At 46.2% G+C, this 25,312-nt stretch overlaps 2 protein-coding genes across 11 annotated transcripts; one reads left to right on the forward strand and one right to left on the reverse strand.

The window, feature by feature from the left end:
• Positions 1–338: 338 nt before the first annotated feature.
• On the reverse strand, positions 339–3,097 carry HARBI1 (harbinger transposase derived 1). The gene is made up of 2 exons (XM_072337178.1): positions 2,322–3,097; positions 339–1,118 (listed from the first exon to the last, which is right to left on the reverse strand). The coding sequence occupies exons 1-2, from the start codon at positions 2,989–2,991 to the stop codon at positions 742–744; spliced, it is 1,047 nt and encodes a 348-aa protein (XP_072193279.1). The 5' UTR covers positions 2,992–3,097; the 3' UTR covers positions 339–741.
• Positions 2,759–24,258, forward strand: ATG13 (autophagy related 13). Of its 10 annotated transcripts, none has more exons than XM_072337169.1 (18): positions 2,759–2,889; positions 8,575–8,656; positions 9,325–9,405; positions 9,990–10,109; positions 10,555–10,601; positions 11,107–11,247; positions 11,693–11,733; positions 12,260–12,356; positions 12,700–12,798; positions 13,547–13,637; positions 15,989–16,087; positions 17,990–18,100; positions 18,781–18,914; positions 19,671–19,788; positions 20,453–20,530; positions 20,834–20,950; positions 21,400–21,528; positions 22,087–24,258. In XM_072337169.1, exons 2-18 carry the CDS (start codon positions 8,588–8,590, stop codon positions 22,162–22,164), a joined length of 1,650 nt encoding a protein of 549 aa, XP_072193270.1. In that variant the 5' UTR covers positions 2,759–2,889; positions 8,575–8,587; the 3' UTR covers positions 22,165–24,258. The 10 variants fall into 10 exon arrangements, with proteins under 10 accessions (XP_072193270.1, XP_072193269.1, XP_072193271.1 ...); XM_072337168.1 differs by lacking the exon at positions 2,759–2,889 and adding an exon at positions 3,568–3,706; XM_072337170.1 differs by lacking the exon at positions 2,759–2,889 and adding an exon at positions 3,568–3,706 and having other exon boundaries at positions 18,017–18,100.
• Positions 24,259–25,312: the final 1,054 nt, after the last annotated feature.

The raw sequence follows: 25,312 nt of genomic DNA on the forward strand, positions 1-25,312 counted from the left end.
CCGCTCGCCTTAGTCCGCATCCCGCCCTCGGAAACGCGCCCCGCGCCTCACCCTTCGCACAGCTCAGTCACGGCCAGCCGGCGCTTACCGCCTCCTTCAGCCTGTGTGGAAGGAAGAAATGCCCGTCCCTTCCTGCCCCTCCAGGTATGTACCAATACGGCGGCAAACACGGCCCGTGCCCATACCACTGCCCGTGCCCATACCACTGCCCGTGCCCATACCACTGGAGGAACCGCTGGTCCCTGAGGTGGGCATGGCTGCCGGCTGGCGTTTAGCAGGAGTTTATAGCTGCAAACCAAAGAGAAATCTCCATGCGCTCCTCCGCTTATGAACTCAGACACAGCCCCACAGTGAGGTTTAATGTGTGTGAAATGCTGTTCAGAAATCTATTGTAAGTGGTTTGGGTTACAAGGTGGCATAGAACCGCTGCTTTGTAAAACAGTGCGAAGCTTACAGATCTGTTAATAGTTATCACCACAATTTTCCACGTTTCCCCACCAACCTCACGTTACAGTCATTGTCCTCTAAGTCAGGAGAAAGGGCTGTCTGTAAGAATCACGACAGCAACAATTCAGCAATTAATGACACCTACAAGGAGATGAAGTTCTGGATACCCCAGGAAACAAACAGAATTTCTCCCCGTCTCACATCCCTTAGTCTTGACCATCTTAAGAGGAGGAGGCGTGCTGGTCTCTGTATCTTCTCAAAGGAACAGTGAGAAGCCTTCCTGCTGCCACAGCGCTAGCTGAAATGAGTGAGCAGCAGCTCCTGACGAATACGACAGGCTTCAGAGTCCATCGACTCCATTTGCTCATACTCCTCCTCTGCTGGCTCCACGTGCCCCGCGGCAGGGGCAGACCACACGTCCAGCCCGTGCTGCAGGGAGATGTTGTGAAGCACGCAGCAGGCCAGGATGATGTGGCTGGATTTCTCGGGGGAGTACTGCAGGGTGCCTTTGGACCCGTCCAGGCAGCGGAATCGTGATCGGATGGTTCTGAATGTCCGCTCAATGACGTTGTGTGTGGCAGAGTGCGCCATGTTGTAGCGGTATTCCGCAGGGGTCTCAGGGATGTGCAGGGGGGTCATCAGCCAGGTGCGGAGAAAGAAGGAGCTGTCGCCTATTGGCAGGGAAAGGAAGGAGAACAGGTTACAGGCCTACAGTTCACCATCAGTTCCAGGTCTTTGCCCCCCAGTTTTCTTGTAGTGTAGATAGGGAATAACATATTTCTCTGGCTAAAATAGAAAATGAGAAGGAGCACTGAGAGCTCTTGTTTACAAATGTGATAAATAACAAAATAAAAACATTCCGGTTTACAAAGGGAAGTCTTGGAAGAACATGACATAGCTGTGAGAGAATCTCTTTAATACATATTACAGTGAAAGTACAACGACTGGACTAGGCCCATAGATTTGATAGTGGATAAAAAATTGGCTGAATGATCATAGCCAGAGGGTTGTTGTTAATGGGTCTGTGTCCAAGTAGAGGCCAGTCACAAGTGGTGTCCCCCCTGGTCTTGGGACCAGTACTCTTCAACATCTTTATCAATCATATAGACAGTGGGATCAACTGTACCTGCAGCTAGTTTGCTGATGACGCCGAGTGCTGCTGTTGACAAAACAGGAGGAAGGCATGCTATTCAGAGGGACCAGGACAGGTTTAAAATGGCTAAGCGCAATGTGTTGCACTTAGGCTATAGCAATCCAAGCTTGTTTAGCTTGGAGAAGGCTCCCAGAAGACCTCATTGTGGCCTTTCAGTACTTGACAGGAGTTAACAAGCAGGAGGGAGACTGACTTTACATGGACTGATGGTGATATGACAAGGAGGAATGGCTTTAAAACTAAAAGAGGGGAGATTTAGGTTACATGTTAGGAAGGAAGAAATGTTTTACTCGGAGGGTGGTGAGGTGCTGGAACAGGCTACCCAGAGAAGCTGTGGATGCCCCATTCCTGGAGGCATTCAAGGCCAGGCTGGATGGGGCCTTGGGCAGCCTCATGTAGTAGGTGGTGACACCGCCCATAGCAGGGGGTTAGAACTGGATCAGTTTTGAGTTTCTCTTCAATCTGAGCTGTTCTATGATTCTATGAATTTAAAATTGCATCGTTCTGCTTACGTAGGTCTTGAATACTGAAATATAAATGAATGAAACAAATATACAATAATCAGAGTAAGTAAAACAGATTGGAAGTTACTGTTATGAATTTCCAAGAGGACAGACCAAACTGAACAAGAGGGCAATCAGAAGTAAGCTTACCACCAGTGCCAAGAGGCTCTCTACTCCATGTAGAGCCGGCAGAAAGCAATAACAAAGAACCGACTTACCCAACAGCCAGCCATCCTTGTGCAGCTCGGTTTCAAACTGGCTGGTGAGGGCTGCCTGCTGCAGCACGGTGCAGTCGGGCATGCTGCCGGGCCAGTGCGTCTCAGCACTCAGCAGGGCCCCCCTGGCATCGCACACCATCAGGCAGTTCAAGGAGTGGAGGCCCTTCCGGTTCACGTAGGACAGGTCCTCGGCATTGGGTGCTTTGATTGCCACATGGGTGCAGTCCACCACACCCAGCACACCCGGCATGCCTGCCAGCGCGTAGAAGTCGTCCTTCAGGCTCTGCACCGCCGCTTCATCCTCAGGAAAGTGAATGAACTGGGGAGCTCTTTCCACCAGCGCCTCGGTGACGTTGGCAACACAGCGGCTCATGGAGGCTTGGCTGATGCCAATAGCATCCCCCATGCGTGTCTGAAAGGAGCCAGAGGTGTAGAAGCCCAAGGCAGCCAGTACCTGGGTCTCGGGGCTGATGGCTCGGGAGCGCTGCGTGGGACGGGACAGGCTGGATGCCAGCAGGTCCACCAGGTAGCAGATGAACTGCCGCGGAAAGCCGTAGGTAGATACCAGGTACTCGTCCGTGACGTCCTCCAGCTTGAAGCGGTCCAGCGTGCGGTGCCCGCGGCCGTACAGCAGGAGGTCGCAGTCCAGCACCGCGATGGGCACGGCCATGCCGGCGGGCCGAGGGCTCCCGGGGGCCGCCACACACCGCCCGTCACAGCGCCTGCACCTGCACGGGGCAAACGGGAGGGAGGCTCAGCACGGCTTTTAACCGACAGCCTTGCGGAGTCTGTCCCCATTTTCCTTTTATCCGGCTTACGCGGCGGGCTCCTTTTATTCCTCGCTTTTTAGAAGCCCCGGGAACCCCGATAAGAACCAGCCCTTACCGGCCTGGGGCGGCTCCCAGCCTCCGGGAACCCGGGGCAGCAAAGGGCCCGGCCTAGAGGCGACGCCGCCGCCGCCTGGCGCTGAGGAAAGGAGGCCTCCCCGCAGATTCGCTGCGGCCTTCCGCGATGAGGGCGGCGCGCCGCTCGCCGCTCCCGGCCGCGCCTTCCTCCTCCCGCGGGGCCGGGCCGCCGAGGGCCGCGTGTGGAAAGTGCGGCGGCGGACGCTCAGGCGCCTCCTCCCTCCCTTCTTCCGTCCGTCCCTCCCTCTCTCCGCCCGCAGCGGATGAAAACAAACAGCGGCCGCGATGGTGACGATGGCGGCGCGGCGCGGGCCGCGGCTGTGAGGCGGAGCAGCCCGAGCGCCGGGACCGAGCGGGAGGCGGCCGCGGGGCGCTGAGGGGACGCCGAGCGCGGCGAGGGAGCGGGGCCCCGCGGGGCGGGCAGCCGGGCCTGGGCGCGGGATGAGCCGCTCCGCCGCCAGCACTGCCGCCCCCGCGCAGGTACCGGCCCGGGGTGGAGGGGCGGGGAGGCGGGGGATCGTTGCGCTCTGCTTGCGGGGATCCGCGGCGGCGTGCGGGCTCGGCCGGGCCTGGCAGTGCGTGCGGCCTGCGGCTGCCCGGGGACACCGAGGGGAGCGGCCTGCGGGCGGCCCGGCTCCCCCCGCTGCTGCCCGCTGCGCTGTCAAAGCTGCCCGTTTCCCGTCCTGCGCGACGGTGTCTCGTGTCGGGGAGCGGGGGTGCTTACAGGCGGCCACGGCCTTCGTCCCTGTCTGAAGAGGGACTGCTGCCTCGCTGAGCTGCAGCTGGCCACGCAAACGAAGTGTGGGGGCAAATCCTGACGATCGCGGGAGCGGCCTGACGTACTGAAACCGTCCTGTTTGCGGAGAGGGATAAGGCATTGCGCTCAGCCGGACGTCCGGGAGGATCGAGCAGGGTCCCCTGGGTTTCTTTGGGACTTTCCCGATCGTGTGCACACACCGAGCTTAGACGTGACCACGGTGCTGTGATACGGGGCGTACAGCCGTACACTGTGTTCCAGCCCATGCACTTCGGCCTGACACGCGGTGCCAGGGCAGACATTTGTGTTGACACATCGTTAGAGCTCAGGGAAGTACAGAATGTAACGGCCGGTCAACAGGAATTACTCTGTTTTCTTTCTAAGCAAGCGGAGCTGGCAGCGCTGGCTTTAGTAAGGCGCTTCCTCAACTGGGAAGTCATTTATCAGTTGCAAAGTTCTGATCAGCAGGAAAAAAACAAGTCTTTACTAGTCAAAACTTAGCCATACAGTGAACTACAGTGCCTTTGATTACATCAGAATGTTTGTATCATATGAATCATTTTTTTTTCTCCTAGAATCTGCTTGTCTGTGTGTTTTTTTAGCTCACAGAATTTCAAGAATGAGCGTGGCACACCTTAAGTTAGTACCATTCCCTTCTCCCTCCCTCTCTTCTTCCCGGGTTTTCAGCAAACCTGCTAAGAAGGGGAAATTAACTTTCAGTCTGTGTAGAGCTTGACACACAGGCCTGGCCTTGGAGCTGATGTCTCCATCGTGAGCTTTTTATAGTTGCTTATTAATGCGCTGAAAATACCTGCTTGCACTGGCACTTCTTGATCATTGAAGGAGATCTTCTAGGAAAGCTCCCCTGGCAGCCAAGCCTATTTATCAAAGACACTCTATTAAAATCTTCCAAAACTTTCCTGTTTGTTTTACCTGAGCGATTCAACAAGGATTTTGTGGAGGTTCACCCAGGACACACTCAAATGCTGGATTTGGGTCCTGTGTTTACAAAAGAGTTCTGAAAAAACAGTGGGAGTGGGGGACAGTGCAGGGAATGGTCAGACGATGGGAAAATGAGAACTGTGCTGAGAGCAGCCCGCCTTAGAAACAGGCAGGGCTGTCACTGTCCCATGCTCTTTTCAGTGTCAGTGTGCCACTGTGGGATGGAAACCCTGAATAACTATTTAGTGTTGATAAATAAAGGAGAGCATTATGAGTTAAAGTTGTAGCAGCCATGATGCAGGGTGAAATCTCAGTGGAGAGACGTAATGGAAGCAGCCTGTATATGCTTTTCCCACCATTAATGCTGGTGCCCGCTGTGCGTCAGGCGTTTCGGCTCCTTTCTCCTTTGTATGTCAAACGCTAGTACACACTGAATTCCCAGACATGAAAGCTCTACGGCAATGCAGGTGCTCACAAGCACTGCTGTGCACCTGTTCCGTGGCATGGCTACAAGTGCCTGCATGCAGCTGGCTGCTGGCAGTGGGCACGGCATGCTGAGAGCCGTCCTTCTCCGGGCTGGAGCAGTGCTTGAAGGGAACGGATGGCTCTTGTAGCCTGTTGCATCATGCAGATGAGGTGCCCTCACCTCATGTTCACGTGCCCTTCTCCTTGGTGAAGGAGACTGCACCTGCCAATAGAGCGTGTAAGGTACAATGCTTAGATATCTGACTGCCGGGTAAGGCTCGTATTCTTCACTGCCTCACGGCACTGTAAGAAAGAGTGAGGCTTTAGCTAAAAAAACCACATGTAGCATTTGTCCTTCGAATGTTTTTCTCAGACTAATGTTTAGAAGAAAGTGGAGACAAAGGCATGATTAAATAGGGCATGGAAGTGGATGCTGCAGAAAAGCAGCAACAAAGCCAAAAGCTGTGTGGCCATGATGCTTGGTTTACCTGTGAGCAGCCTGTGTGCAAGGTTCAAGCAGTGCAGTTTCTGTTTGGTTAAGGAATTCTTTGGTTGAGGGGAATCAGTCATCTGTGGGTTTCTGATTGCGACCAAAGGTCAGTTCCTTCTGCTTGTTATTCCGTGTAAAATTCGATCACGTTCCCCCGGAGTGGAGCATTGCTTGAGTGACCAATATTTAGCAAGGGCCCTGCTGGCATCACAACCTACAAGACTGAAGAGTTGGATGAGTTTGGTCGAAACAAGTTTAACAGGTTTCCTTCATGTTCAGCTCAGGCAGCAGCAGGTAACCTGAGGGTACCAAGGCATTTTTGTAAGTAGGATGTTTGCTGTGGTTTAGTCTTGATTCTTCCAAGAGCAATCCCAAAGGTGAGCTGTGTCCTAAGCCCCAGCAGGTCACACATAACCATCAGAGGATCCCTACAAAAACGATGAGGTGCTGGCTGCCCAATGCCAGGCCTTGGGCGTGCCAGTGGCTGAGTTCCAGTGTGATCGTTGTCCCTGAAATTACAGCTCCCTGACATGAAATCCTGCCCAATGCTTGCTACTATACATTAGACTCTAGTGAGTCAGCTGTTATGGCATTGGGAGCTTGAGGTGAGAGTATGAGGCTCCAAATGTTCTGTGGATGTTATAGAAAGCATGGGATCTTGCAGTAGGAATCCTGATTCAGGTGGAGCAAGGCAGAACTATAAAGCTCTCACTTTTTGAACCCTGCATCTGAGGTATGTCTCTTGACAGCTGCTTTTCTCCCCTCGAGAGTTATTTGGGTACAACGCTGTTAGAACTGATTCATTACAGTGTGCAGAGCACTGTGTTGATGCTTCATTTCCTTTCCTAGCAGACCAGTGAGCCTAACAGCTTTCATTATTTTTCTAATATCTTGCAAGTCAATATCCAGACTTTTTTTTTTCCAGTCCCATCAAGAAAATATAGGTGCTATATTTGGCAGCTCTCTTGCAGCATAAGGAGGTAGTGCTTCATTGTAGCGTTCTCCAGGGGTAATAAATAAATGCTCTCTCTCTTCTTTTCTCATTAAAAACTAATTTGTTTACTCTTGGGTGCAGATTTCAATATTCTCTTTACTGAGAAACAGATGCACTTTTTTAATGCAGTATTTTGTTGGCCACGTGATCCAAGTTTTGTTGTGGCTCTTGGTTCCTCCTCCCTTACATGGCTTTGCTCAGTTAAGTCAAAAGAGTAACTACAGCTCACTCTTCTTTTGTGGTGGGAAGGGTCTAAACAGAAAGCTTAATTTATCCTGCATTAGAGCGATGCATCATGAAACATCCGTGCTCCAAGGACCGGCTTCCTTTTACATCCCTCCTGCAACAGAGAAATGTGCAGTCTGGCTGGTGGATGTTGAGCACAGGAAACATTTTGAGGAGGTTAAAATACCCAAAGGATAATCTGATAGCGTATCTACAGCTTATGTTGCTAGATTTCATGTCAAACCATGACTTATAATTAAAGCAGTAGAGTATGGGGAGGCGCACTATGAATGTAGCTCTGGAACTTTCCACCATTGTAGATGCCCAGCTTTCTTTTTAGTGTCATTCAGAAAGCAGCACTCTAGAAAATGCTCTGGAAGTTGCAGTACTCTTATATAGCAGCATGACTTAAAAGAGATATTTACTTCTGTTGATCGGGCTGTTTTGAATAGAAGCTGTGGATGTGCAGTCATTAATGATTGCCTGATGTTCTGTGGGTATCTGGGGTGACTGCAGTGAAGGTTGAGTTCTGAGTGCTCCTGCTTGCTGAGAACTGCAGCGCTGCTGTGAGGGGCTGCGTGCTCTGCTCCATACATGTGATGTCTGACGAGCTGCTTCAGGGCGATTAGCTGTCTCAGAAAAAAACCAGGAACAGGAGTTAAGAATGAATTAATACTTTGAAGGCTTGTGAGTAAAAAGCATTGACTAAAACTGCTCATTAAGTCAGTCCTCCCCGTGGTCTCTATGTGATTATTAACCTACACGTGAAGAAACTGAAAGAAAATTATCGTTTCTCTTGGGCCACGTGATGTGATGTGGCAGAAATCTGATTAGTAGCTTGGCCTGCCAGCTTCGGGCACTGTGCAAGCTCCACACTGCTGCTAAAACCTTTCCTAGTCCTTTGACAAGCAAGCCAGTATAACTGGGGGAGTTTGACTGTCATCAGGCTTTCAAGAGAAGCACACATAGAACTGTAGTCCCTCCATTGGCAAAAATACATCTTTTCAGTTGGTTGTAGGTGGATTTACTGCCACATTTACCCAGGAAAACAGTTGGTCTTGGTTCTGTCCCATGTGGTTAACAGAGAATATATTATATCTGAAGCCATTCTGCTGCGTCCAATGGATGGTCTGCTTGGTACAGACCCCAATGCGGTGTTGGAGTGTTTTGCTTTGTTGGTTTTTTTTTTCAATTAAGCTAGCAAAATTAGAGAAATTGTACCCTGTTTTAATTGTGACCTCCCTTTGTTACTTCTTTCTCAGTACCTTTTGCATTGACCAGATATATTATTCACATGAGATTAAACATCACATACACCCCTCAAAACTCTTGTTAAACTTTTGACAGGCTGAGGCTTTTGGTGCTGTTATTTCTCTTGAGGTGGCTTCCAATGGCTTTTTGAACATTTTGAAATGTTGAAATCCAAACAGAAAGCTGAAGGAAGACTCCATTCCTATGCCTGTCCTGTATTTCAGATTGCCGTATGCAATGGACACTGATCTCAGTTCGCAGGACAGGAAGGACCTGGACAAGTTCATCAAATTTTTTGCTCTAAAGGTAATTTTTTTCTCCTGCAAATAAATCTTTATTTTTTCTTGCTTAAGGAAAAAGCCATAGGATCAGTTTGAGGTACATCACACCTCTGTCAGTGCTGGGCTCCCATCAACACACCTAACCATCCCACATTTAGATGGTAACTTCTCTTGGGCTCTAAACTTCCTTTTCAGCCTATCTAAATTTTTATATTGCATTCAAAACCAATAATACCAGAATGTTCCTTTGTATTATGCTGATATGTAACTATAACCTTTGGCCTGGCTTGGTCCATCTGTTTTACTGCTTGGCCTTGCTAGATGACAATGGATTTTTAACATGCTGGAAGTGTACAGATTGACTTCCATTAGTGTCCAGGTTCAGGATGTGGTTATTAATTTTGATTCAGTAGTACAGAAAACTGTACAACTCCTGATCAGAAAACTGAGTTAGTCATTTCATGTTATTACAAAGAAAGGTTAGCTTAAAATCATTTTCTATCTGAAATACATTTACCTGTTGTATATAATAATTTGATTACACCTGACAATTAGCACAGCAATCTTGCTATGCTTCCCTGCCTTCTAGTGACCCCTTTTATTTTTCACTTGGAATTTGTCTTTTAGTTTCTGAGCTGAAGTCTGTGCTGGTCTCTCCTGAGCCCAACATGAATCATGTCCTTTCTGTTTCAGACGGTACAAGTAATTGTCCAGGCCCGACTTGGAGAGAAAATCTGTACCCGATCATCGTCCTCCCCAACAGGCTCCGACTGGGTAAAGCCATGTTTTGTAAAGCAGCTCCATAAAATCTCTTGTTGTTTATTTTTAGCGTTGAGAACACAATACAGCTCTTACAGCATTGTACAGCCTATAATAACTATTCATATTATAGCTACTAGATTTGATTATGTTGACTGGCCTTTTTTTTCTTGTTGTCACTCGGGGCTTTTGAAGGGCTGATTAGAGGAGAGATAAACGATACCTCTCAGCAACTCCTGCCAGCTGACTAAGGCCCTTTGCCAAGATTTGCAGGAGAAGGGGTGATGAGTTCCTTTCTGTCACAAGTTCCCAACTCTGCAGTTCCAGACTGTGTAGTAATGGGCTTTATTAAAACTAGAGAGACTCAAGGCCCCACTCCGTGGGTGAACACGTGATGCAACTGAGATAGAAAGAACAAGATTTTTATGGCAGGATAAAGAAGAACATTTGAATTAACAGTCAATGAAACGTTTGCAAATATAAAAAGCCTCAACCAATCTGGGAATTCTCTATTTCATAAATATTTCAATGAATGCGGACCTAGTATTAGGCAGTTTTCCAAAGAAATGCAAAAAATAACCTTCTCTTTCATTCTGCAGTTCAATTTGGCCATCAAAGATATACCAGAGGTTACTCATGAAGCAAAGAAAGCCTTGGCAGGACAGCTGCCCGCTGTTGGACGGTCTATGTGTGTGGAGATTTCTCTTAAGACCTCAGAGGTGAGGACATAGTTAAAACAGATGCTGATTTTTTTTATTATTATTACTTTTTACTTTAACCCCAGCTCACTTTGCAGAGTTCTCACCCTTTAGCTCAAGATAATGTGAAAGCATCTTCAGATATGAAGTTAGGCAATGTGCTAATGAAATGTATTGTCTGGCAGAAACAATTCACTGCAAATCTTGGGGCCAAACACACAGATGGTGAAACAGCAAAACTTAATTTCTTAAGCCATGAGATGCTTAGCTACTCTGAGGATGGTATTTCCTTAGGTGATCAAGTTCTGCAGTGAGGTGCAACACACCTTTTACTACTGTTGCACTGTAAGAAAAGGGGAACCAGAAGAAGCATCTTTACTGAGAAGAGTGGCTAACGCTGATTGTTCATGAGATGTTAGTTAATGCAAAGGGCTGTGTACTGAAATGAGCCTTTTCTTTGATCCAGGGGGATTCCATGGAGCTTGAAATTTGGTGTCTAGAAATGAACGAGAAGTAAGTGCATTCTTCACACCACCTCTTTGTTTGCTGTTTGTTTGTTTTGGCTGATGAAACTGAGCAGTACTCAGTCCATGTTGATGAATGCGCACATAATTGTCTGTGTGATTTGTGATGCTTCACAGGGGTCTTTGTCTAGTGCAGCTGTTGAGCTGCTTAATATTAGTGTCAAGAAAAGAAAATAGTAAACTTGTTCAGTCTTAGTTCTTTCATTATAATGAGTATACTTCCCACCCCTCAGAAGAGTTCATCTGTTCAGTAACTCTAAAAGTGTTTAATGCTGTAAAGATGTTACTGCCAAGTACAGAGCTGCATGGCATTTTTCAGCAAGTAGATCTACACCAGGTGACTAAATTGAAGCAGGGCTCTCAGCTGAGCATGGGGATCTTTTTTGTCATTTTGGCAATGAAACTGACGTAAAACAATTCACCCGCTCATTTGGATTAAAAATGTACTTTCTTATTAGGAACAGACGACTAACTTGTTCATTTGCATTCTGTAGGTGTGACAAAGAAATCAAAGTCTCATACACAGTATACAACAGACTGTCTCTACTACTGAAGTCTTTGCTTGCTATAACCAGGGTAACTCCAGCCTACAGACTCTCAAGGAAGCAAGGCCATGAATATGTGATATTGTACAGGTAAAGTGGAATGTGAAGTTCCACATCCGGAATAGAATAAGCAGCCAATCTAGAATTGCGTAGGGCAGCTGTAAATGTGGTAAAAAGAAATTAGCTACAATAAATTCAAATGATTTGGATCTGTCTACTACTGAAAGCTGATAGAGAACTTTGGACTTTGTGTTTATCACCATATAGCCTCATTCTGAGCTGTTGAATGCTTAAAGGAATACTCTTTGTTAGACTCAGCTACCTTTTTCTCTTTCTTTTTACATGGCCTGTCTTCCTCTGAAATAGCTAGAAGGTTGATGTGGCCATTCTAGTCACTATGCATGGGGCCTTTTTTTCCCCAAAAGAAAATGTGCTTCCAACTGTTCGACTCATAAAATTAAATAGGGAACGTGGATATGTATAGCATTATGTCCCCACTGGACCTGATAGCTTTTCCTTTCTTCTTTTCCCACAGGATCTATTTTGGTGAAGTGCAACTGAGTGGCTTGGGAGAAGGTACGGTTAGGCATTACACAGAAACAGTATGGAACTATTCTCCATACTGGTGAGCTATTTGTTACTGTTCCTGAGTGCCACAAACAGAATAAAACCTGAGGTTTACACAGTATTTATATGTGGCTCAGTGAAGAGTCGTATCATAAAGTGAGAGGTGAAATGTGGTGCTTTGGCAAAATCAAGAGCGATTGCCAGTTTGACACAGACTTGAAATAAGAATATGGAGGTACATTTATAAGGAGCAGGACCAGTAGAGGAGACAGTGATCTACACCAGCTTAAGAAGCACTTCAGGATAGTATCTCAAAACAAGATAGGAAGTAACATCAGGAGTTTGTAGATAGAACATCCCACTAAGGCAACCTGGTGCTGCTTTGTAACAGACCCTGTGTGCATATTTGGAGTTCAAGTTACAAAGGATAATGGAAGCTCTATAGAAATAAGATCACAGAATAAAACAGTAACGAAAACAAACAATCAGATTCTGTGTAATCAGTAGAACTGATAATCATTTTTTAACTTTATAGGTTTTCAAACAGTTCGTGTTGGAACAGTGGGTACCCCAGTGGGCACCATCACTTTGTCTTGTGCCTACAGAATCAACCTAGCTTTCATGTCAACCAGGTGAGAAGATAATGCCAGAAACTTTCACAGCAATGTACTATTAAATCCCTCACACTGTGAGCCCCTAAATCTTTCCCTTCTGCTTATCCTTTCTTGCTGAATTCTGCTTAATGGAGAACATTCTCTAATGCTTAAGTCTTGCAGCAAATGGAGTATTTGGGTTGCCCTGAGTCAAATGCTGGAACTCCAAATTGCTAATGCATGCTTGGAGTTGCAGAGCTGAATTGTAAAGATACTCTGGTCCCATTAGCAGACACTAGCGCTCTCTGAGGATACCACGAACTGGGATACAGTAAAGAGTAAAAGCAGCCTTACAATAATGCCATTGCTTGTTGCCTTGCAGGCAGTTTGAGAGGACCCCTCCTATCATGGGGATTATCATTGATCACTTTGTGGACCGCCCCTATCCCAGCTCTTCGCCCATGCATCCCTGCAATTACAGGTGAGGAAACGCTGAAAGAAGTCATGGGCCATGGTGAAGGCATCGTTATGCCCAAACACAGAGCCTTTTCCACTGACTGCATGGGAAGGAGACTGGAGGAGTAGGGTCTGTCATACTGATTTAGTCAAGCATATACGGAAAGGCAACATTTCATGTCTAGAGTACTGAGTGCAGCAAGCACCAGGATATTGCCAAATTCTTTACAGAAGCACTTGGACACAAAAGAAGTAAAACTTTGCCTCTGTGAGTTTAAAAGGGTAGCGCTTAATCTTGCTGCTGAACTACTCAGAGGCATGCAGCTCCAGACATATCCAATAGGGAAGGACTGAAAGTGAATTTCTCCTTGTAGATACAAGGTTTGTCATCTCTGACGTTCATGTGAGGGCACTCAAACTGGGACCAGTGGTATTGTTTGGCAATGGTTCTGTAAACACCAAAGCCAGTAGTATTGGCTGACATAAGAAAATCTTTCTTTGGTATAATAAATAAACAACTAAAAATCATAGAGGGAAGTTTCTGTCTGGGGGTAGAGGAGAAGCCCTTAGGATAATCCTGGGCAAAGTAACATTCCCATGCCCTCTTTTCCTCAGTTCTGCCAAGTAGATGATGAGTGCCCTTCAAAATTCTCCTTTCAGCTCCACCCAAATACTCCCAGCCTCCTTGCAGCATTTGTCCCCATATGTTTTGCTATTTGCTTGTTATGTGGAATATTTCCAGTTTGGATGTTTTTGTTTTCTTGCTACTTTAGAGCTGGTGAGGACAATGGTGCAGTATACCCCTCAGTAGAAGATTCCCAAGAAGTGTGTACTACATCATTCTCCACCTCTCCTCCATCTCAGGTAGGAGAAAACAAGCCCTTTTTATTCCTAGGCAGAACCATTACTGATAGTGTAGTGTGTGTATATCAACTGCTGTGCAAACATGCAGCCCCCTGACACTAATTAAAAGGTGTAAGCTTCTTATTCAGATGGTTGTACTCTGGGTTAAACCTCATTAGATACTGATTTCAACAAGATGGCAAAGGACTAGAAAAACTGAATTACCAAGAACGATTGAAAGAACAGAGATACACTGGAAGATGACAGCAGCATACTAGATACATGCATGTAGCGACACTGCAAAAAGGGGAATTCAAGAGATCAGTGACAAGCAGCATAAGTAGAGGTAACAGGCTTACACTGAAAAGGAAATACTGAAACAGCGTTAAAATGCTTATGGCACAGGCATATTTTCCAAGCTGCAAAATGGAAGAGCAGGAAAGAGGCGAAAGCTTCATTAGTTGGACCATCTAGAACTAGCTGGGGGAACAGGAGTAAGTATCAGCAAAGAAATGGGTCATCATATGAACCTGGGAATCAGTTTAGTTCTCTGTACCTCTACCTACCCATGCCAATGTTATTGAAGTTTCAGTTTTAAAATATACATAAAACAAATGTCTGGTGAACCTTGCAAAACAGCAACTCAAATTTGTCCCTTTTCTACTGTCCTTATGCTTCTGACTCCAGAGTTACATACTTCAAAGGCCTGGGCATTTGCTGTTCATCTATAGCTTTATATATTCAAGAAAATTCTTTGCTGTTCAGCCAAGCAGATGCATTTTAAAGACAATCTAAAGACTCTGTAAATCTCTTCCTCTGAATGTAAAACATGGGAAGAAATATAATTGGAATGTCATGCCAAACCAAAAGAATATGCTGTGGGACTTTGCTTCAGAGGAATTAGTATGGTTGGTTTAATAGAATTTGTTCTACTGAGTGAATGAGCCAGAAATGAGCTTTTCTTAGGAAGCATTTTTGAACCAACTGGCTTTTGAGTGACGGGGCATTAGGCACCATTGAACTGACCAGCAGGCACCCACGGTAAGTCTGACAGAATAAAGATTTTCCTGTTCTGGGATACACAGCTCAGGAGGTGTGTTTGTGGCTGAGTTGTAGTCTGCCTGTTCACAAAGCAGGTTAAATGCAGTAGGGTTCATGAGGAAATTTCCACTCGCTTGCTTGTGACAGTATTAAATAACAGTACAAATATTTGTAAATACAATGAAGCTGGCATTTCCCCTGGGAACATAAAGTTTTACTGTCACTGAAGGGAAAAAGCTTTATGAAACCAGATGAACCTCGAGGATTCACATCAATCATGAGCCTACGTTCTTGCTTTTTACATGGCTCATAGCTTCAGTTTGCTTATTTATAAACAACTGCCAGTCTTCTTTATAACAGTTACAATCAACTGTTTGACGGACTGGTTTCTTTCTCCATCTTTTTGCTTACAACTTAACACTTGAGAGAACACAGGGAACTGTGTGGTGTAGACAGCGTATAGGTAGGCTGTCCAAAGCTCTGCCTGCCTCCCCACTAGAAATGAGGCCTAGCCTGTGTGATACGAGGCAGTAAGTGTTACCTTCTCTCCATCAGCTTGTATAGCATATTCTTTGTGTGTGTTTCTGAAGTATCCCAAATGTAGAGTAAAATCTAGCCTCAGGCAGTACCCTGAAATAAAGCTTTCATAAAACCATGCTAGTAGGAAAATAACTGGTACGAGGTATGTGACTGAACCAGATTTGGGTTGCTCCTTTTGCATTAGCCCTCTCTAAGACAGCATTTACTTCTGGTGTCAGTTCTGGTAAGGTCTCTCTTCCCATTAGTATGCTCTAATCTCCCCTTTGTCTGGTCCCTCCTTAGTCTATGGCTGTAACACAGACATGCAGAAATACAGTCTGCTGCCCTTCCAAGTGCTGGAAGACTAGGGGCATGTTCATTTCACAGGTGGAAAGTAATCAAACTCAATGTTATTTCTACATTCCAAAAGTAAAACTGTTTTTACCTTTTTTTTGGTAACTACTTGGCCTTGACCTTGCTGTTTGGCTGGTAACAGTTCTGTTAGCTGTGGGACAGTATCTGGCAGTTACTTTCTGTCATTGTTCATTGGAGTCTTAAATATTACCTGTGTGGAATAGTTTCCTGAGACCAGAAAGCAGTCAATTCTTTATAATAGCAAACACATTTCTGGCAATATTGAAATATTCTGCTCTACATATAGACATGGCTGCTGCAGCCAAACTCTCTTGGCTAGCATTCAGTTCATCCAACTCTTTATAGTCCTTCTCTGAAGCCCTTTTCTCTCTTTCTCTCTCCCCTTCTCCCATTCTTTCTTTTCTTTGTTTCCTCTGTGCGTCTGTGTTTGTGCACAGTGTGTTTTTACTGTCACAAAGGCACATTTTCAGACCCCTCCTCCTGTGGTGACGGACACCTTGAAGGTCCCAGTGATGGGGCTGGCCTTTTCACATCAAGTGAGTTGTCAATAGAACGTGTTATACGTGGCCAGAGAGTCCTGGCACGACTGAACAAATACAGGAAAGTACACATTTGACAAAGCAGAATGTTTGTTGTGCATGGGAAAGGCTGGTTAAACCAAAATGGGTTATTTGGAAATGGAACAGTTTGCAAAAAAAACCAGTGTGCTCTAGATATAAAATACACCTGCAGTCTTTGTGCTGAACAGCAGATCTGCATGAAGCAGCCTGTAAAACTCAGGGGATACAGAAGAAAGAGGAACTTTCCGCAAGGTTTTAAAAGGACTTCACTGGAGTGAGTTTAAAAAAGAAGAAAAGGCACAGGATGATTTTTAGGCTGGCCAGGTTGAGAAGGAGCTGACATTCCAGCATCCCCCACCTCTGAGGAGGAGCCCTGCCTACGGCCACAACACTAAGGATGCAGCAAAGAGCACAGCCCGTGGTTGGCAAAGGAGGGCTGTGTGACAGAGAGAGCAAAGGGACAGAGGAAACAAAAGGCATAAGGGCAACTCTATTTTATACTCTTAACGAAGAAATACCCAATTTAGTGGAAATACAAATAAATTTTGGTCTCGTTGACACTGGAGGTCCTCCCAACTTCAGTGAATGTTATCTACCTTCATTAGGAGCCAGATCTACTTGGATGTTTTTCTTGCATGAATTTCAATGAGACTCAGCTGCTTAAATGCCTTTTCAGCTGAAGGTCTCCTAATGACAGGACAAACACCCTCGAATAAACAACAGCAGCTGCAAGGATTAATTGTTAGTCAAAGACACAGGAGGCAAGGGCACAGCACTGAGTGCTTTCTTCTTAACAGTCAGTGGCTCTAAAACTTGCACAGTCATTAATTAGAACTTTTCCCGGATTGGAACAGAGATGCTGTTAATTTGAAGGAGAAAAAATACCAAATTCACTTCCACCTGTCTTCCAGGTTACAAAAAGCACCTTATCAAGACCTGAGTTTACTCTTTGTTTACACCTTACAGGTCTGCCTAAAGTCACGTTCCTCATGTTTGTGCCCGTGTCTCACAACAAAGAGTCAAGTTGTCTGGACATTTGTAGGAGAAAAATAAGAATCCTGTACCTGCTTTTCTTTAACAAGAGATTGCTCTGTTCAGCTTAATTAGCCTCATGTGAATAAAAGTGCTGCTCACCATTCAGTTTCCTGCAAATTACATCAGCATTGGCACTGCTAGGATAGCAAATGCCCTGAGAAGCTTTCCTCTCGAGGCCAAGACAGCCAAAGCAAGAAAAAGTTATTTAATGCAGTTAGATTTCTACTTAGGGAAATCTGAGTGTATAAGGAACTTCTCCTGGGTTTCACTCCTTGGAGCACTTCATTTCTAAAGCAATCTGAGAAGGGTTTGCTTCCCAGTTCTCTCTTTATCTAACACATTTATGGGGCATTGTATTCTTCAGCAGAAGCTAACTGAACAGACTATAAAGATCAGCTTATTTTAACTTGCCTTGGGAGTGGGCTCAAACAGGTGATAATGCATTTGTTTTGGGGGGTGGAGGAAAACAAAACATTTAAATATTAGCTTCTTAAGTATGCAAAATAAACCTGTTGAGCAGAGCTTCCCTGCGACTGGCTGTCAGAGGCAGCCATACCTCTCACAGTCTGTATGCGTGGGAAACCAATCCTGTTTATGACAAAGCCCAAATGTAGTCCCCTACAATATGGACTTTTTAAAATAATAACTTTCATGGGGGGAAACCTGGCATCCTTCTGCCAGCCTGAAACACTGTGCTGTGCCTCTCACTTCTCCTGTGCCTTCTTCAGTAACTGATGATGATTCAGACTGTGGGACATTCCCCCTCCCTTCCTCTCTCCTCTCCCCTTGTCGTCCCCCTCCCCCCCTTTTTTTTTTTTTGTTTTTTTCTTTCTTCTTTCTTAGCTTTCCAGCTCTCGTCTTTCCTATCAGCCTGCTGCCCTGGGAGTTGGATCAGCTGACATGGGGTATCCTGTACTCTTTGCTGGTGGCTTGAATGCTGCACACCCTCACCAGGTACTTGTGGAGGGTAGAAGAACAAGCATGGCTGGTATTGCAACCCTCTTGTGTCACCTCTACAGCTGAGGGAGGCTTTGAAACTAGTGCATGCGTTAGTATCTTGTCTGTCAGAAACAAAAAGAATCTAGGCTAAGTACAGGGAAAGCACAAGTTGCAGAGGAGTTAAGAATCAGCTCCTCAGCATCTTTGACTGTTCTGGGGTAGGGTAGGGGTCACGTAGAGAAATGGCTGAAAGATGTCAAACCTGTTTGTAAAACCAAATCCAACCTATTTGCCTGCACTGATGTGCCACTGATTCCAAGCCTTGGCTGTCTTACAGAGCTGTTGCCATTGTAGCGTCCTGAGCACAGCTCTGTAACTTAAATGCAGGGCATGCTGACAGACCACACTGGCATATTTGCATCCTTTTATCAGACAAAATAAGTTCTGTTCTGTTGCGTAGGACAGTTCTTATGTGTAGGACAGGCTTAAGTGGAGAGGAGAAGGAAGGAAACAAGAAAGAGCTTGTACTGAAATGGTCACCTGCTTGACATCACCTGCTGCCTTGTGGCTGCGAGAGCCCAGTCATATGGCAGAAACCATGACTTAGTCCCAACATGTGGAAATGTGCTCTGTACTGCGCTGTGTTGCTGACCTGCTTTGGAGCTATCTAACTTAATCATTCCTCTCCATCCCAGTTGGTCGGTCCAGGCAAAGAGGGGGGAGTTCCCCCGGTTCCTAACCAGCCAGCACATGGCACTCAAGCTGACCAAGAGAGGATGTGCACCCCACTAGATGGAGTCCACTACTCAGCAGCTACTCCTTCTAGTAGGTAGGTTGCTTTGCGATGACCCTCCACTAGCGCTAACCCATTTGGGATCACATTAAGATAAAACTGTTTTCCCCTTTTTAGCTATTGGTTTTAGCATAACTGTTGTTTTTTCCTCCCCCTAAAACAGCTGGCAGTTTTATCTGACTGGGGCTTTCCTAGCACTTTCCTGGGTAACATTATGCAAACAGTCCTCACACCAGAAGACTTAACCTTTCTCTTTGGTTATTTTAAAGTTCCAAATGCCCGTGATAGGAAAGCAAACAGGCCAGAGAAAACACTGAGAGCCATTTAGTGAACTAATAATCCTGGCTCTGGCTGTTGTGATGCATTAGACTGCTACCAGAGTGAATGGTAGCATTCTGCTTCCTGACCTCACCTCCTCAAGATTCTTGCAGTGATTGCATTACTGAAAAAATAATGGTGATGAACAGGAACAGCTCTGAACAAGAACAGCTCTGAACATGCACATTCCAAAGTTAAGTCTCTCTCCAAAAAAGAAAAGGCTGTTTCAGTGTCAGCAGCACCTTTTTGTTCGACCAAGGAGTTTTGTTCCAGATAGAAGCAAAATATCTGATTCCACAAGTTCCCCCTTTCTGCTTACAACTGAGGAGAGAGGTGTGGTACAAGGAGAACTATTTCTGTTTTTCTCCTATCTAATATTGGGAGTAAACCCAGAAAAATGAAGGAGCCTTTCAGAGCATCTTATTTGCCTGTATTGGTTATGCATTGAGGCACCAGTTTGTCTTCCTTTTCCAGCGAGGACACAGAAACAGTATCAAACAGCAGTGAAGGGAAGTGTGGCTCCCCACATGACCTTTTGGAGACCATCTTTATCCGGAAGGTGGGAGCTTTCGTCAACAAACCTATTAACCAGGTAACTAGCAGACAGCTTTCTCACAAACGTATTCTGCCTCTCCTGCCTGTTCATACAAAGAGGAAACAAAGCACCCCAATGCCAGGGCAGCCCAGGAGGCTGAGGGTGCATATTTCTGCCTGCAGCATTTGCCTGCGGTTTTGTCATAGCTATACTTGCCATAAAATCCTTTTGGGATGCAACAGCTGCTGAATTTGCCCCACTTTGCCAACACCCAGTCTGGGTATGGAAGACTTCATAGTCCACAGTGATCCCACAAAGCTGGCAGCAAGCCTCCTTTCCTTGAAAGGATATGCAGTAGGCCAGTTCATCACAAGCAAGTAGGCATTAAGGAAGCTCAGCTAGGGCAGCTTAGAGATGCATCCAGTTGCTACAGCTGCTTTAATTATGTTTTTAAGCCCTCCCCTAGGCCTTTTGGATGGGCAAAGGGGGTTTGTTTGAATGTGTAGCAGTGTGTTAACCCTTGCCTGTCTTGTATAAGATGTTATAAATGGAGTGTGTGTCTGTATTTTACGTCTTTTTAAATGAGGTCATCAGCATCCTGCCAAACTGATAATGGAATCCTAGGCAATTTTTAGTAGACCTGACAAAGACTTTCAGCATGCTTTGCTGTGCTGGGTAAGCAGAGCCTCTGAGTGACATTTTGTTTGCTGAATCTCCTCAGGTGACCATGGCCAACTTAGACATTCCTTTTGCTATGTTTGCTCCCAAGAATGTTGAGCTGGAAGATAACGACCCCATGGTAAGCCCCTTCCCAAGGAATAATTTGTGCTGTCTCAGCATCCCTCATGCAATGTTGATGTTATTCCCTTCCTTGAACACACTTCAGCATTTATATATATACACTATATTACTAGCTGCTTGAAACCCAGGAACTGGGGTCTCTTGTGTTGAGTCTTGGGCTCTCTTGGTATTCAAACAGTGCGCACATGCTACTGCACCATGTGCTTATCATCCAGTCTAACTACCCACACAGCATAAAAACATGAAGACAAATGAGTTCATAAATAACATCACTACTCACCGTCTTCAATTCCTTGGGCAGGTCAATCCTCCTGATTCTCCAGAAACTGAATCTCCTCTACAAGGCAGCTTACACTCAGAGGGCTCCAGTGGCAGCAGCGCAGGGAACACCCACGATGACTTTGTTATGATTGATTTTGTAAGTGCCCTGGTCAGCATTCTCACATAACACCGACACCTTGGGTGGGCTTTGGGTACCGGTACAACAGCAAATGACATAAAAGTTGTTTTCATGGGAGGGAAAAGACCCGTGATTCCAGCAATCCCCAAACCACAGGGGCACTGATACCAGCAGCTACCAATTAAGTAATCCAGCTCCTACCAACACCTGGGCCATTTGTCCTCTTTAATACTTAAAGGAACCAGGTTCCACAAAAATGCTCCTTTCCAAGAGTTCAGGCAACCACAGATCTTTGCCTTGGTAAGGCTAAAGCTGGAGCTGTTCAGTTATTTAATCTGCGCTATTACAACAGCAGTTGTAGCACCAAGATATTTACTGGCAGCAAGGAGGGTCTATATCTGAGATTATGACAAAAGGGAAGCAAAGGTCTCTGAAATGAGAACTGACGGTGGTGTTTCTGATTCTAGAAACCAGCATTTTCAAAAGATGACATTCTTCCAATGGACCTGGGGACATTTTACCGTGAGTTTCAGAACCCCCCTCAACTCAGCAGTCTCTCCATTGACATAGGAGCTCAGTCCATGGCAGAGGATTTGGTATGGAACTAAACAACTTCTGTTTGTGGGAATCATGTGTTATAGTGCTCTCCCTATTCCTAGTTTAAAAGAATCTGACCAAGGGGGGGTTCCTCGATAATATATTTCCAGCAAGTGCAGATTTGTTTATAGCACACCTGAGCCACTGAAACTTTTGTGTTTATCTTCAAGCTGAAAGCTGCTACCACGTGCTTGCTGTAGTTGTCATTCAAACTCCCAAAAGGTTTCCCTCAGAACCGATCCCACTTCTGTTCTGTAAGACTTAGTGACAAACTAGGCCTGATGTTGCAGTCCGCACACAAGTGAAACCCTGGTGGATCTGCACAAGGCCAGGCCCCGGCACAGAACACGTGCTCTGGTCAGAGTGCCTTTTTCAGGGTCCCTGTTTGGATCCTGTCAGAGGACTCTTCGTTTTGTGCATGTGGGAGGGGGAGCCCAGAGCGGTGGAGAGGGGTTGGATTGCTTAGGAAAGGAATTTTTGCTCTACAAAGACGCTTTAAATGTATTCTCTGTCTGTTGTGAATGAGTCCTCATCCGAACCTTTCTTTGCCCCTCCAGGACTCGTTACCAGAGAAGCTGGCAGTCCATGAGAAAAATGTCAAAGAGTTTGATGCCTTTGTAGAAACCTTGCAGTGAAGCCATTTTCCAGTTTTGCTGCAGCATTTCTTCTTCCTCGGGGCATCCTGGAGAATGATGTCAACAAATATCTGTCACCCCTGCTCTGCCTTTTGTCTTGCTTTGACTGTTTCCTTCCATCAAGTGAGCTTTCTTTGATTGCTCTTTCAGCAGCAGGTACAGCTCATCTGCTGGTTTTCCTCAGCTGCTCCACTGCAGTTCTGGACTGCTCTTCCTGTTCGCATTCAGTCTCGAATTCATGACCAGTAGGAACACAGGAAGTCAAACTCCAATGTATGAAACACATTTGCTCTTCAGTCTGTTCTGTGTGGAGGGGCTTTGTGAAAAATTGCCATCTTCTTCCTCCAAAGATCCCGTGCCGTGAGTTCCCTCAACGTAGCTTCTTGCTAACAGACACTTTTTTCCTACAGTCTTTGATCCTGTTAGAGCATAGAAAGCTTTGGGCCGTTTCTAAGGTCTGTGAGTTCAGCAGATCAGCAGCTCTATGTCCAGGACATCCATTCCGCAGAACGGGCCATTGCAGCCTGACTTGAGTGTGAGTGCCTGGAGCACAGGGAGAGACATCGGCTTTGGGACCTGTGTAATACAAGTTACCTTTGCTTTTCTGCTTCTGAGGAACCGAGTCTGCACGGTCGTTGTGTGACACCTTCTGTAACGGCTCGCTGATAAGCAGCAGTGAAGCTACAGCAGTGCTTTTCCAGGTTTCCTTCCTGAGCGCACTGATACTCAGCCATGTAGAGTTTACCAGTTTTGACTGTTGGCAAGTCTGCACGTAGCAGCTGTGACGCTGAATTCGTAGTCTCTGCTTTTGAAATGTAACTGTAAATACTAGGAATCCTATTTCTTTAGGGTTATGTAATTAGGAGTCTTAGTCTGAGATTCTTTCCTCTAACCCGCGCCAACTCTCCTGCTTTATGGTTAATAGATGATCCTAAGAGTTGAGAAATATTTATTGCTTTTAAAGAAACCTATATTTAAAAGATGTTGTTTTCATGTAGTCGTGCGGGTCGTTCTGCCTGGATCACTGCAGACAGCATGTGTGCCATGGGACCCTGTCCACTGAGTCTCCTTTTGCAAGAAAATATCCAAGATATTTATTTTATAAGACAGGCTTGATTCATTCTAATACTCTGTTTTGGGGACTGTGTTTCCATTTCACCCAGTCAGGGCCCACGGACAGAATGAAACGCACACATCAGTGCAGTGGCAGGGACTTAGAAGCTGTACTCTGATAGGTATGGATGGATTTGCAGTGTTCTTCAGCCATTCAGAAGGCAGTTTCTTTAAAGAAGCACATTTTGGGGAGCTTATGGTACTTTTTAATCAGCTGCCTTTCGATGAGCTGAAACTTTATTTTTGTAACGAGCTGGCTGTTAGCAGTGTGACTGGCTGGCAGCACGCTGTGCTGGATTGGGCTGCTGCATGTCTTTTGTCTGATAGAAGGACAGCGGGAGAAACGGTGGCACTACATAGAAACTTAGAGAAGGACGTTGGTCTTGTGATTCGTTTTCCTTCTCCTCCCACGTGCAACCAGAATGAGCAACTGCAAGGCCCCTTCCCGCCCGATACACTTTTTCCCCCCTTCCTACAGGAGTGGTGTTGTTCCTTCAGCACTGAGGAACTGTCTTCACGTCCCTACAGTGGTTAAGCATCCAGCCTTCAAGTCAGTGCAACGTGGCAGCCTCTTCAACCATGCTGCATTCTCACTTGAAAGAGATGGTTAGCAGATGACTGGGGAAGCCCAACTCCTCTCTAGAACACTAATTCCGTGCCCACTGATAGAGCGAGGAACCAAGTTCAGAGTAGAGCCTATTGTAAGGACAGAGCAACACCGTGCTTGAACTTTGCCAGCTTTCTGGTTGAGAGGCGCGCTCCATGGGAGGACAGGTGAGCTCTGAAGCTCCAGGTTATAGCTGTGTTAAAGAAGCACCCACCAGAACACAGCCAGATAACTTGCTCGTGTGTTGCTACGGCTCCCGCATCTCAGAGCAGAACTTCAGTGTGGCCATTCTTTTCTCTGGAGGGCTGGAAATTAGCCTATGTAAGCTGCTGGTGTTGAGCTGGATGACCATAGCAATAAAGAGATTCTCTAGGGCTGAGTTATGTGCCTCTTTTCTGGACATTCCTCAGCTTCAACACGTAGTTGCTACATCAAGGCTCCGAGTTCCCTGACCACCGTGTAAATGCTCAGCTTCAGCAAAGATCTGGCTGCTGCTGTAGCCTGCTACAGATTGTAGTACTGGGGCTGCTCATTTTAGCAGATGTCTGCTCAGATCTGTGCTAAGGACAGCATGTGTATAGCTGCTGCTTTCCAGATAGTTTGGGTGAAGGATAAGGCTCCTAAATGGTCTTGTTTTGGAAATGGTCTCCGCTGTACTTCAAGTATTCAAAGAATTTCCAATAAAACTTTTACGTAAGCAATGTGCAGCCACGCTGCTCCCTTACGCGCCTGCCTCCACGTCTGCCCACAGGTTTGGGACGGTCCCAACCCCTGTCTTCTCCTCCAGGAACCTGGATGCCCCTGCCAGGGGTAGCGGCTGCAGTGCACTGCTGTGTTACAGTGACAGTAGTCAGCCAGGGTGCGTACGGTGTTGCTTAAAGTTAACCTCAGATAACACATGATGCCATGTAAGGTGCTGACATCTTCAGAGGAGAAACAACAAGATGGTAAAAATGGATGCATAAATACAGGCAGTGCTGATTCAAGCTGCAGCATAAAGGGTGTCTGGTTATTATACAGGGGAAGATTCAAGAACAGAAAGTGACCAAGCATAGCACAAGGTCCTATGAAGGGAACTATTCCAGCACTGGGAGCAAGGATAACTGAGTAACAGTCTAATCAGAAACCGGTATCCCATTGCAACCCTACAGCTACTGAGCTGTGTACGTGATGTGTGTGCACATACATGTATTTATCAGCATCACCTTGTGCACTAAGGAAAGGTGCTGCACACAGCGAGAAGCAGTAATTGCCAACAAACTCATACAGACCATTGTGGGGGATCTGGGCCTTCCCGCAAGGCCCACCAGAATCTTTGCTATCACCAAGGCTATGACCAGGCACACGCTGCCCGAGTGAGCCTACTCTGCACTCTTAAAAGAACTCCAGGAACACCTCAGCCTGTAAAGGGCTGACAGCTGCTCACAA

Source organism: Excalfactoria chinensis, chromosome 5 (assembly GCF_039878825.1).
Source record: "Excalfactoria chinensis isolate bCotChi1 chromosome 5, bCotChi1.hap2, whole genome shotgun sequence".
Classification (NCBI taxonomy): Eukaryota; Metazoa; Chordata; class Aves; order Galliformes; family Phasianidae; genus Excalfactoria; species Excalfactoria chinensis.